A 14507-nucleotide genomic window follows, 5' to 3' on the forward strand; every position below is an offset into this window, starting at 1 on the left:
AAATGTGATATTTTGTATATTATATCATGCAAGCAAATGACAACAGAACTTTTTCAACAACTCATTTTTCAGTAAGCTAAGTCTTTAATTCACATGTGCGTCTGATTTCTTCCACTTTCTGAGCTGTTTTTTAAGGTGTTTTTTAGGATTAACATTTCTTTATGAGTCATATCATAAATCATAATATACTGTCTGTTATCATCACTGACCACGGTTTGTTCACCTTACGTCTTGTCTGAGACGGCTAAGCCAAACCTTTTTGTCTCCAAACTCTGTCTCTAGGAGATATCCTAAAGATTTGTTGGAAGTGTAGGCAGGTCACAAACCACCGCACCCTTCTTAGGAAATGTGTAGTAGCTGCTAAAAAGTAAAACATTAGTTCTATGACTCAAGTGTTTGCTAGTTTATTAGCAACTAGATTCGTTTTCCTAGTTTCCTTGATGCGTTATGTGCCATCAATTATAAATTCTGTGTTTGCTGTTTCAAATGCTTCAAAATGTTTCAAGGTGTAGGGCTGGGTGAGAAAATACAACTCGCTATTTTTAACCGCTTCGTGAGATTTGTTTATATTTCAGTATTTATGTATTTGTTTTGAAATAGCTAAAAAGGGTGATTTGTTCAATCAGAGGAACCATCTTTTTGACCAAACATCCAATTACTGGCAGCCATATCACCCTGCAGCTCTTGCCTGGTTGCCCACTAAAGCTAATCAGGGTTGAGCCTGGCCAGAATCTGGATGGGAGACCTCCTGGGGAAAACCAAGGTTGCTGCTGGAAGTGGTATTAGGGAGGCCAGCAGGGGGTGCTCACCCTACGGTCTGTGTGGGTCCTAATGCCCCAGTATAGTGATGTGGACACTATGCTGTAAAAAAAAAGCACTGTCTTTCGGATGGGACGTTAAACTGAGTCCTGACTCTCTGTGGTCATTAAAAATCCCTAAGGCACTTCTTGTAAAGAGTAGGGGGGTGTAACCCTGGTGTCCCAGCCAAAATTCCCCCCATTGGCCCCTATCTATCATGGCCTCCTAATAATCTCCATCCCTGAATTGGCTACATCACTCTACCATCTCCTCTCCATTAATAGCCAGTGTGTGGTGGGTGTTCTGGCGCACTATGGCTGCCGTCGCATCATCCAGGTGGATGCTGCACACTGGTGGTGGTGGTTGAGGAGATTCTGAGGATGTGAATGGCTTTGACTAGAACCTGACTTGACTTGACATGACGTGATTGCAGCTATAGCAATGTCATTGTGTTTTCAAACAAAAACAGATGTCTAGATGTGGCCTTTTTCTGCATTTTGATCGTCTGCTGTGAGAAAAACGTAATTCATCAGAAATGACAGTATTCCAGAACAGTCTGAAGGTCTGTTTTTTGTGATCTTAATTTAGGGAAAACCCCTGTAGAACAGTATGTTGTTGTTTTTTTTTTTTTTTTCAATCCAACATAATTGTTTTCAAACAGGTTTCCGCACACATTCCCCCATATGCCATTAGTCCCAAACTCACAGCCAATGTTGCTACTGTATGTGACATTAATCAAACTTACCGGCTCTAACACCATTTTTGCTACTTTGCTACTTGAGTCTTAGCGCTCTCATGCTCTTGAGTCATGAGATGTGAAAGCATCGTGGAACTACTTTAATTAAACGAAATGGCCAAATATAGAATAGAGGCCTTTAATTTGGTCACACATTGTACATACATGTTTGCATATATACAGTGAAATGTATTTGTTTTCACATATCCCAGCTAAGCTGGGGTCAGAGTGCAGGGTCAGCCATGATATGGCACCCCTGGTGCAGATAGGGTCAAGGGCCTTGCTCAAGGTCCCAACAGTGGCATCTTGGCGGTGCTGGGACTTGAAACCCACAACCTTATGGTCAGTAACCCTGAGCCTCAATTGCTGAGCCACCACTACCCCATATAAAATCATGCAAAATCATTGCAAATATGTGATTAAATATTTGATATATGACCCAGGTCTAATTATATGCATGAATAAATGTAAAAAATGTGTAGACGGTTCTCCGTTTAAATGTATCACTAGCCCCCGTGATTTGACCAGAAAAGATGTCACGACCCCTTTAGCATTAGACACATAGTTATGTTATCTCTCCAGCAAAGTTAACAGGAAATGCTTGGCGGAGGGCTAACAAACATCCTTGTTCCCACTTGAACCTGTTGGCAAAATTCACTCTTGTTTACCTCCTACATTGCCCACTTATTATTATTAATCAAAGGTGAACTGCTGAAATCAGGGTCATTGCATCATTGATGCATTAATTTACATAATCACTACCCCCCCCCCAAATCATCTCAATGCAGATCTATAAATCACAAGGTTGAGTTTGAAGGCTTCCATGTGGTGTTAAATTAATTATGGTTTCCTTGCATTAGGTTAATGCTCCTAAATTAGCAGGGAGTCTTTGTGCTTTTCAGTTTTATAGGCAGCATGTGGGAGATCCCCAGGGGTTTGGCATTTAATTGCCTGTGCTGATGAGTTCGACTTATTAATAGGACAGCGCTTTTCTGTCGCTGGTGGAATAGAACGGATTTAAAAGGCACAAGAGAGACACCGCAGAACAAGATGGAAGATTCCAGAAGCTTCAAGAATCTAACACGTAATTGTTTGCCGTTAATATAAATGAAGATCTGAGTTGTGAATAACCTCACTATACTAATAAAGGTTCAAGGTTTGCTCTTTTTATCTCGTGTTAGTCACTGCTGTCTGAATTATTTGACCGATATGTTTCTTTAATGCCCCTCCAGAGGGTAGGGTGGCTGATGGCTGATATCCATAAACTGTTGCTTCTGTAAAGCTACCAAAAAGTTTGCAAATGTATCAGAGTGGCTGCTTGCAGTAACAAGGGTAAAATAAAGCTAACCAACGGGTCCATTAAAAGGTAAGTCTAAAGTTAAGAGCTCAAACAGAGCGAGGAGAAAGAGATGTATTGATAGATACTAACTATTGCACAGAATCGGTAGATTGATTTGCTTGTTGGCTTGAGCTGTCAACATCATCATCATCAGTTCGTCGAGAAGGAAATGGATGAGATAGGAAGAACAGACTTCTAATGATAGAAAGGTGTGAAATGATTGCTTCCTCCCCAGGAAACGTCATGCCAACTGCTTTTATTTCGCCTTAACAACCTACCAAAAAACTGTCGAGTCATGCCCGGGTCATATTTCGCCTGAAAATCAAAAGTTAAGAAGTTATATTTTTACTAAAGAAACTGAAGCCTATTTTTTATACCACTGAGATTTTGACATTACATGTTCAACACAAGTTAAGCTCAATCGACAGCATTTGTGGCATATTATTGATGACATCAGAAATGTATTTTGACTCGTCCCGCCATTTCTTTAAAAAAAAAAGCACAAATCTGTGTTGCAGTGAGGCACCTACAATGGAAGTGAATTGGGCCCATTTTTGAACGTTAAAATACTCACGGTTTCAAAAGTATAACCACAAGACATAAACAATATAATGTAAATGTAAACATAATTTTAGTGTAATCACTTACTAACATTTTCTGTGTATAGTTATAGCCAACTTAATTTCCATGACGATGTAATGTCAACAAACCCTAAAACAACTGTATAAATGATGATTTAAAAACTTTACAGCTCAAATAATACAAAAGTTTTAACAGGAGAATTAATGCAAGTGCTTTTATAAAATTATTAGCTTCACATTTCTGTATTTAAACCCTCCAAAGAAAAGGAGGGATGAGTTGAAATAATGATAATCTGCATTATGCCACTAATGCTGTTGATTGAGCTCAACTTGTATTGACCGGAATATTCCTGAAAGCACAAAATATGACTAATCTTGTCAGCAAACGAAGTTGTCACTAAGTTCAAGGTTAATGTTAAAAAAATCAAAGAGCCATTATTTACCATCCAAGTTCTCAAGTTATGACCGAGATGTTTTCATTCAATCTATTTTAGGATTTACGTCAACCAAATAGTTTTTCCAGCTCTATTGACTTGTCAAACATCACTGTGAAGTCACTGTTTGCCCAAACGGCTTTAGCCTAAATGCTGCGTACTGAAAAATAAGGCAGGCGAGAAAGCATTCTTGCATCATGCTGCTTTTTTAGCGCTTATATTCAATACTCAATGAAAAAAGAAAGAAAGAAAGAAGTGGTCCTGCAGCAATTAGGTCGTTCTCTGGTTTAAATCTTATTCAGTCTTATGTCACACACACCCAGCGGGGGCGTAATGGAATCCAGGGATTAGTCACCTGAGTGGGACACAATGTTTGCCCAGGGGTCACAGTTCACACCTCACACTACCATGTTAAAGGACCCATCAACTCTATTTACTCACTTTTGATTAGCCGCACCAAGTGGTGAGGTGATTTGGGTTTTATTGGATGGTGGAAAAACTGTGTGCACGTCACTTTAAAACAGTGATGAAGCATAAGTGGTTTTCATTAGTGGACATATCTGCTAATATTTGGTACATTTGAGATTGTTGGCACTAGTTCTGTTTGTTTGTTTGTTTGGTCCCCCCCCAAATTAAAAACAATAGTTTAATCATTATTCAAGCAGTAATAATAAAATATTAAATAATTAATGATGATTTATTTTAAGCGTGCATCTAATTTGCTGATGTTAAATTGTCATATTTACAAAGTTCCCACAGTTATAGAAAACCTGGAAAAGTTTAAAATAGTGATTTCCAGGCCTGGAAAAGTCATGGAAATTAGTTATCAGAATCGGTTAATTGAATATCCCATAGCCCTGTTGGCGGACCACAAATTTCTATATTTTTTATTAATACTTCCATGAATACAGTTGTTTGAATGTGTCCCGTTCTCCATTTATTCCAATAAAATTTTCCCAGGATTTCCCAGGAAGTCAAGGTGATGATTTAAGACTGATGGGAACGATGTGGGTAATTGGTGAACTTTGTTGAACCTGCCATTCCAAAGTGCAGATTTATAGACAGGAATGCCATTGATGTGCACCTAAACTCACTGAGTAAAAATGAGTGTGATGGTCCTGCTTATGAAAACCATCTGGACTTCCCATCTCTGGAACTTCATGTGTCGTCAAGAGGTAGTTTATATGTGCATGAGTCTATGTAAAAAGTTTAGTTTTTTGTTTTTTTCCAATTTAACACAGTTTGGATAAATGGATAGTGGGTTTTAAGAGTTCTTGTGTGTGCTTGGTGTATTTGTATGCTTAATAGTGTATCGCAGCATTAGCTAAGCAACATGAAAACGCCAAACTCTTATTGAAATCAATTCATTTTGATGAGTTGAGTCTAGTAGTACAACGTACGGAGTTGCTGCCATTCCCGCGTTCCATATAAGTCACTTATGCATGTCAGTTAGGAAGGCAGCTGCCTATGCAGAGAGAAAGAGCAAGGTTTTGGAACAGTCTGTTAGACAGGATGCGTATGGTTTACATTTCCGTCACCCATCAGTGAACCACGAGTGTTGCTTTGTGGTGACAGTGGCATGTGTGGCATGTTAGCGGAGTGTTTGGGTCAAGGTGGGGGGGGGCTGATTTGGGAGAAGTGGTAATGGAGACCAAATACATTCCAAGAATTCTTCTGTTTGTCTGACGCAGAAGATGGATCTGGAATGTGTGAATGCTAAGAGAGCTGGAGAGATCACTGCAGGAACTCACAGAGAGAAGTAGCAAGAACCAGTGATAGATTAGAAAACACAAGATGACTATAAGATTAATGTTTGAAGAGGAGGTGACGGTATAAAAGACAGATCACTCCATTAGTGTGTCTCTCTCTCTCTCTCTCTCGCTCTCTAAAGGAGCATTAATCTAGTCATGTACATAATGCAACACATTCTCACTGGAGCTGTTTTGCATTTGGCCGCAATATGTTGTTTGTGGCTAACCAACAAAGAGCTGCTAAAGCATTAACTGAGGTTCAGTCATTCGTTGTGAGTGAAAAACTTGAATTATTGTATTATTGATGGGTGAGATATACAAAATAAGTACTCATACTCATTCTCAAACAAAATGGTATTTTTATACAATAGGGCATCCTTAGCAATCAGCACAAAAACACATTCCCATAGATTCCCTTCAGATTTCTCATGTCTCTTTTAGACTCTTACACACATTGAAAGCAGTGTATAGAATTTTTCAGATTGTCCCTCGGTCATCTCTGCCTCCTCTGATCCCCATCAAATACTCTTCCACCAACCCAAAGCGCATCACTTGGCTCCAGACAAGAACTAAACAGGTCATCGAAGCATGCATTGGTTGACTTAACAGGTGGTGTTGTGTCACACGAGGCCTGGAGCAGTTTAATCAACATTGTGGCTTGTGCTTGTAATGGGTGTAAAGCATTTTGAGAGTTTGTAGATCTTTGTGTGATGGCTTGGTGCATTTGGTACCGTTTCAACCTAAAATGGTTGGTGGCGTTACCAATCATTTCCCCTACATGTCTGTGAATCTAAAAGCCCCAAGGAAATTTTGTGATGAGTGCCATTTGTTGATGTATTCCCTGTTAAAACAGGAAGCTGGGGTGGGACATGTCAAAGGGCTTGTCTCTTTTGCTTCTTTAAATAGCCAATTGCCTTTATTTTACGCTCCAGCCATAAACAATGACACAAATGTGAATATTCCATTGAGTGCAAGATGTCAGAAATATATTTGGCCCATTTTCTAGGAAGGGAAAGTACATTTTAAATACATATATCTGCTAAAAGACAACTTTGTCAATGATTAGGAGGACACTACTAGAATATAGATGGCTTCAAAGCTATCAGGCATGAAATATAAGCTACAAAGCAACAACTTTGATTTCATGGGGTCTTTCAGAAAGGCTCCCATGACAACATTTTGGTGTATTTATAGTATATTTCACCTTTGGCTCAAACTGGGCTCCTAATGTGCCCTTAACTGTTCTGCTCTTGTTTTAGGTGGTGACCCCGATACGTGTGGGGCAAACGTACGCCTACAGTCCTGCTTCAGATACATCTCATGACCTCTACGATATTCCTCCAATTCGTCCGCAGGGGGTGGGTGTCTATTTTAAATCCTTACGAAACATACTATACATACCCACACAGGTTTATGTATACATGTATTTACATTGTCAACACCTGCACAGGTGTACGATATTCCCCCAAGCAAACAGACAGGACAGCAGAGCACTCCAAGATCCCAAGGCCTCTACGACACACCCCCTTCCAAAGACCTGCGATCAAAAGGACTCTATGATATACCACCACTGGCACAAGGGGTATGCTTTTAATTTTAAACTCTTTAAAATCTATTGTTATCTTGATAATTAGAGGTGTTTGCTAAGACAATTACAGTTGGATTAAAGTATTATATTTATCAGTGCTAACGGTCAAAATTGTTGAAAAGACTCCTGGGAACAGTATGCCGGAATGTCAGCGTGCAGACAAGTTTTTCCAGACACGAGGACAGTCCGAATCTATGTATGTCGTCTGCGCGTGCCTGAAGATGCCATGCTAAAATAGTATCGCAAAGCAAATCATAGTGCATCTGCTTCGAACCGTTTGTATGGCCAAAAGAGTATACTTTGAAAGGCTGAACGCTTCACCTTGCGAGAGACACATGGAAAAACGCAGTATATACCCTTGCTTTTAGGCCTGAAACATACTCTGTTAGAATACATGAGCGCAAATGCCTAAAATAAGATACATTTGCAGTGACATTGCGTTCTGAAGGAGGTCAGACAACAAATAATGCAACACGAGTATATAGCATGTGTTAAAGATGAGGAGTAACTTTTCAGTGTTTACATTTTGCCAGTGCCAGCTTAATATGCATTGACAACTACTGTATAAGTAAGCCAATTGTGGGTTAATTTCATAAAAAACTGTAAACACAGTCTTTGTGGCGCTATTCAAATATCTACGTTTGTTTAAGCGACCCGTCAAGCCCAACACAATTACATTGAAGTAGTCAATGGCGAAAGTGTCTATTTCCATGTCCAGTGCCTGTATGCTTTTCCTTTGCTTGGATTTTAACAGCATTCTTGTTCTTTCAGAGGAACTCCACATCTCCAAGGAGCAACATTGCACAAGATGAAGGGAATTATGACTTTCCACAGCCTGTGAAGCACAAGCAAGAGGGTATATACGATGTTCCACCAACATCCCTCTCTAAAGCTTCCACATGCTCCAACTACGACTTCCCACCCAGCTCCGAGCCCGTCTCACGAATGGGCATGATCGACAACAGCAATGGCATCTATGACATTCCTGCAAGTCAGCTCGCCACGGGTGGATCTCAGGACTTGTACGATATCCCACGTGGAAAGCCACAGTCTCACAACAGACTCACTTCTGCTGAGAGGGACAGGAATAAGTGTGTCTACGATGTTCCTCCAACAGAGGCTCGGTTGCTTGGCGATGTGACCGAAGGAGTCAGCCGCTTGTCGTTTTCCAGTAATGGAAGCACTCGCAGCAGCATGTCAACTTCCTCTTCTTTAGCCAGTTCCCCCGCTGAGGGTCGTCTGGCATTGGATCTAGACTCTGCGGTACAAAGGTTGGTTCGCCTCCAACAAGGTCTGGAGTCTTCCGTTTGTGCACTACAAACTCTTGCAGCTTCACCACACTGGCGAACATACAGCTTCATGGAGCGACACGCCAATGAATTTCGCGTTTTATTGGAGCGGGTCAAGGGTACACTTGCTGAATTTCTCGTATTTGGACGTGGGACGGCGGCAAACGCCAATGCGTTGTCCGATCCAGGACTGCATTCCAAGTTGCGACGCCACTTGCAGCGTTTAGAAGATTCCCAGCAGATTCTTCATCAAACACACCAGACTCTAGAAAAAAATGGCTGGGCGCCGAATATCCTGGCAACTGGCACCAAGCAACATAGCAAGACTGATGAGCTAGAACGTTTTGTAATGGTGTCGCGAACAGTGCCTGACGATGCCAAGCAGCTGGCGTCAACAATTGGTGGCAGTGCAGAGCTTCTTTTCCGAAGAGCGCCAATTGAGGGTATTGTTCACCCTTTCACCTGCACTCCTACAGAGGAGGACAGTTACGGCGGCCAGACCAAACCTTTCCCTGTACCACACAAGGCAAACATGAACAGCGAGAAATGTGTTAAAAGCTGGATGGAAGATTACGATTATGTCCATCTGCAGGTGAGAATCACACTAAAGTTTAATTTCAATGCCAGAAAGATTGTTCTTTGAACAAATTAAACTAAAAATATTTATTAGCAGAGTTTGCTAAGGCAATCTGAACAAACCCTTTTGAGTTGTATCTATCGTGCACCATTTGTGCCACAGACATGAATGATATCTCAAATCGGAAGGCTTGTGCTATTACATTTCTAAACCTTTGGACTCACGACGTTCGCTTAACAAACTATGAAAACCACTTAGAATACTCTAGCAATCATATAGCAAATATAAAGCAACATCTTGGCAGCGTTTTTGATTTTGACTTCAATATTAAGGCAAATGTACCAAGAAAATTGAAATAGGTCTGTCTCTTATGAAACCAGCTATAAATTACCAAAGAATACACCAGGAAACCCACTGATGAAATCATTGCAAACACAATGTATGCAATATATACTTTCAAGATCAGCTGTGAATAACATATGAGCATGTTATCATTACATGCTATTGGGATTAAAACCAAGCATCTATATTATTTTTTATCCCCTTTTCTCACCAATTTGGAATTCCCAATTCCAGCTACTTAGTAGGTCCACATGGTGGCGCGGTTACCTCAATCTGGGTGGCGGAGGACAAGTCTTAGTTGCCTCCACTTCTGAGACATTCAGTCCACGCATCTTATCATGTGGCTCGTTGTGCATGACACCACAGAGATTCCCAGCATGTGGATGCTAGTGCTATTCTCCACGATCCACGCACAACTTACCATGTGCCCCATTGAGAGCAAGAACCAGTAATCGCGACCACAAGGAGGTTACCCCATGTGACTCTACCCTCCCTAGCAAATGGGCCAAATTGATTGCCTAGGAGACCTGGCTTGAGTCACTCAGCACACCCTGGATTCGAACTCGTGACTCCAGGGTTGGTAGTCAGCGGCAATACTCGCTTAGCTACCCAGGCCCTCTCAAACTAACATTTGTTAACATTCACTAACAGAGTTAATGAAGCTAATCAAAAGCATTATTTAAGGGATTTGTTGAATATTTAGAGGTGCTAATTCACTAATTATCATTGCAGGGAAAAGATGAATTTGAACGGCAACAGAAGGAACTTTTGGAGAAGGAGAACATTATGAAACAGAAAGTCCAACTTGGCCAAGAACAGGTACGCAATATATACACGCAGAATACGACTAATACACCAAGGGTGTGTGTCATCAAACTTCAGTCATTAAGAATCTGGGAAGTAGCTTACAATAAAGTGAAATATACTACTCCACTAGATTTTTGCTTATACAAGCACACCACATCTGAATCGAGAGGTTGTCACATTGTATGCAAAAAGCAACATGATCACACAGTAAGTCGGCATGCTGTTTCCGAAAGTTCCAGTACCCTAGTATCAGTAACAGTGTGCCGACTCACTGACATGCAGCATTTCCCATGAGAGAAACCAGGAAGTAATCGCATTCACCTAATCAGTGACAAGCGTGATTTGGAGGTTGCACATTTCGCCCCAACATTTAATTTTTACTCCATTGACGGTTTGGTTTAGGTTTGGGTTGGGGGGTAGAGTCCATAAAATTTGCATTCCTCTTCACTATATTACATCCTGTACAGCTGAAAGGAACTCGATTCACAGCCCGCTTTTGGAGACTTCTCCTGGACATAAATGGAGCTCACACGTGCCTATACGCCCTACACCACTTACCGCTTTGTCCACTGGGGCAAAAAATATACCAATTTTTGCTAAAGAAAAGTCGACCTACTCCTTACGATTTCACTGTGAGATCAGGCTGGCAAAAAGATGGCCAAACTCTTTATACAGCTTCACCCATCCGACATACGTTAATCATCACAAAAGTAAAGGGTTTTGTTGATCAAGTCAAAATATCTTCATGTGGCCCAGGATCTCTTGGGGTTGCCATATGTTCAGCATATAAAAGCTATAAAAACTGCACAAGATCTGGACATTTCTTCTACGATAACTTGCATGGCAGATGGTTCCTGTGGCATGTAAACTAAAAACATTAAGCAGTTTATTCTGTGGTTGTACAGTACATACAGTGAGGTCCAATGACACTTTTCCACTGCATGTTACGGTTCGACTCGACTCGCTTTACTTTTCTGAGCTTGCATTTCCACTGCAGTTTAGTGCCGCCTCAACGTGGGTGGGATTATAGGCCGATCGTCATAGTTGCGCCTCCTCTTCTTATCATCTTAAACACAGCAGAAACTGACCAAAACAATACCAAGAGCGCTAGCTGTTAGTTACTAGCTCATTGTGCTGCATAAAGCAATTGTTGCATGGTGATTTTACACAAGTGTAACAGTTAAATTGGCCTGGTTGTTTTAGAAGCTTTCCAGTAGCTGGTCAACTTAGGGCTTCACAATTAATTGAAATAAAATCGAATTTAATTAAATAAATAGTCTGCTCCCTTCAAAGTTTATTTGCGCAGCTCTGTCCAGTCTATATTAAGTCAGAGCATTGTTACAGTGTTTTCAGAGAGGTTCTGTGCTCCACAACTCCCTCTCATGCTTCGAGTAACAGAAGTGCTCAGAGTTGGGTTCCATTTGCTTACGTGCGCTAAATGCTTTATTTACACTAAACTGGCACGTCCTGCGTGAAGCGTTTTTTATTATTATCTGCGGCAGCAGCATCTCAGTCTCCGCCATGCACAGGTATCATAATAATAACGCAGAATACAAGATTGTGTATAAACACCTGTAGAGTCCAGAAACATATCTTCCTCCAGTCTAATGCCATTTGTTTCTCTCACGAGAGAGCGTGTCACACTTATTACACTCCCCACGAAAACAAGTGAAAGCGGAACTAATATCACCAACATACAACAAAATGAAAAGGAAGGAACATACATATAATAAATCTATATCAAATATTTAGTTACTATAATATAGTGCATTGCTAAATTAAATATAATAAAACAATGAATACAAATTATTAAATGAAATGGTGACAAACTAACCAATATTTTCGCTTTAAATTGAATTACACAAATGGGTCATCAGTTCAACTTCAGTTTCACATTAAGCCTCATTCTTTAGGACTTTCTTATATACAGAAAAAACTAGTAGTCTTATACAAACTATTCTTTAAAGGCCTAGAATAAAAAGTAACATCTATATTTTGTGTATACCGAATTATTCAATCAATCAACATTATTTTTGACAGCAAAAATATACAGCATACCATCCTCCATCGTGGATCAACGCCAGTCCAGGACACTCTCCCTCCCATTGCTCGCCAGTTTAGACAGTTTCCATTTGGTCAAACCACTTCCACTTTTCCTTGATGTTTCTGTAGTCACTTTTAAGTGTTTTTTTAACTTTTCCCTGAACTGTTGGTAGGTCTGGTGGTAGCCGTGTGCAGAGACACTTCCTGAGAGACTTTATCGTTTCGCTCATCACTAACGAGAGGACCGTCTGCACCTCGTTTGTTGACCACGGCGTGGTTTTGTGCACAGCCATTTCTTTTTTCACGATTCGAAATTTGCGTGATTAAACGATTCTGCTATCGCTGTTGCTAACTTTAAAACTAGCGGGTTGATGTCCCGTGATGGAAATCCAGATCTCCCTGAACAATCAGTGATCTGCAGGATTTTGACGTCACATATAGTATCGGCTCGGCTCGCTAGGAACCTCGACCGAGGTGGTACTAAAAAAAGTACCAGGTACTATCCACAGTGGAAAACCCCCCAAAAAGTGAGCAGAGTCGAGTTGTACCGTGCAGTGGAAAAGCCCCACAAAAGTCTTTGACCATATTGAAAATATGTTTTGTTTTTTCCATCTACATCTGGAAATTAATTTTGGAATTCTGAAACATAAAATGACTGTAAAAAGTGGCCCAATTTACCCGAATTCCCCCTAAGATTCTGCACCATTTATAGGTCACTAATCGAATAAGCACATTTGTTTCATTGGCCATGTTAACTCCTTAACAGATCAGATCTCCTTCCTTCTGTCGAAGCACAATAAGATCATTTTGGATCATGTTGGTTTTTCAATTAAACTTTTCACACACATTATTATGCTGATAGTATGTAATGAAAAAATGGTAATAGTGGTCTCAGACTTTGGGACCATTCTGTTCATCTCATGTGGATGGTGTCCAACTCAGATATGACATGAACCATTTTTATTCAGTTTTGATTCTTTATTTTTAATTATCTTCGTAATAGTTCTAACTCTAAATCTCCATCTTCCCTAACAGCTGAACCAGTTTAAACAGCTTGAACAGGAAGTGATCAAACCGGTTGAGAATGACATCAACAAGTGGATCACCCACCAGCATTCAACAGGCTCCTCCTCTTCAGACTCCTCCTCCAATTTCTCCACAGGGGGTGGAGCTCCAGCTTGTTTGCGTGATCGACAGCTGTTGGGCTTCTACACAGACCAATGCGAACAGCACTTTGTGACTCTTCTAAATGCAGTGGATGCTTTTTTCGGCTGTGTAAAAGCCGGACAACCTCCACGAATGTTCGTTGCTCATGGAAAATTTGTCATTCTTAGCGCCCACAAGCTTGTATTTATCGGGGACACACTGTCGAGACAGGCTTCGCCAGAAGTTGCGAATCGCGTCATGAACTCAAGTAACGTTCTGTGTGAGATGCTGAAGACGGTCGTGGGTGCCACCAAGATGGCCGCCCTTCACTATCCCAACACAGCTGCCGTGCAGGAAATGGTCGACCGCGTGACGGACCTCTCGCACTTAGCGCAACAATTTAAAGTGCAGCTCTCACAGATGGCTGGATTGTGATGTCATCATGACGTCACCAACATTCGAACAAGGACTGTCTTGTAACGTGCATATTTATATACATCCTCCTGTAGATGCATACACTGTAAATAGTTATGCTCTCTTCTTCTCTGTAAATATTTGGCTCTATATTTTCATGTAGATTTGTTTTATATTATAATATATTATTAACTGTATGAATAGACATGATTTTGAGACTTGCGTTTGTAAAGTGAAAACTTAACATTCCTGATATTTTGTGTATTAGGCACCTTATAAATTGTCATTAACTGCTTTTTATGGCTTATTTTTAATTATTGCTTATCCTTGAATGCCAGTACTTTACAAAATGAAAGTAGTTGTTGTTGTTTTGTACGTTTACTGCCAAAAGTACAGTCTGAACAAAGTAAAATAAAATTGTATTTCGCTTATTTCTATGAATTGTTTCACTTGTTTTTTTTTTGTATCTTGGTGGGTAAATCTCACAAAAAATCAGATTACAAAAACATGCTTACAAAACTAATATTTCACCCTCAAATAAAAAGGAATAAATTATATTTTGCTTAAGGAAAATGAAGCCTATTTTAGGACCATCCAGATTTTTTGCATTGTGACAATATTAAATTAATGTATTTTATATATATATTATATGAAGGAAAACG

General features: G+C 40.3%; 1 protein-coding gene across 1 annotated transcript in view; it reads left to right on the forward strand.

The window, feature by feature from the left end:
* Positions 1 to 14257, forward strand: part of LOC127650187 (enhancer of filamentation 1-like) — a 35197-nt gene extending 20940 nt beyond the window's left edge. The window contains exons 3-7 of the mRNA XM_052135440.1: positions 6899 to 6997; positions 7090 to 7221; positions 7999 to 9108; positions 10168 to 10254; positions 13321 to 14257. Of these exons, the coding sequence (XP_051991400.1) occupies positions 6899 to 6997; positions 7090 to 7221; positions 7999 to 9108; positions 10168 to 10254; positions 13321 to 13866 (1974 nt within the window). The 3' untranslated portion in view covers positions 13867 to 14257. The remainder of the gene's footprint in view (positions 1 to 6898; positions 6998 to 7089; positions 7222 to 7998; positions 9109 to 10167; positions 10255 to 13320) is intronic.
* Positions 14258 to 14507: the final 250 nt, after the last annotated feature.

The sequence above is a fragment of the Xyrauchen texanus genome, chromosome 10, assembly GCF_025860055.1.
Source record: "Xyrauchen texanus isolate HMW12.3.18 chromosome 10, RBS_HiC_50CHRs, whole genome shotgun sequence".
NCBI lineage: Eukaryota > Metazoa > Chordata > Actinopteri > Cypriniformes > Catostomidae > Xyrauchen > Xyrauchen texanus.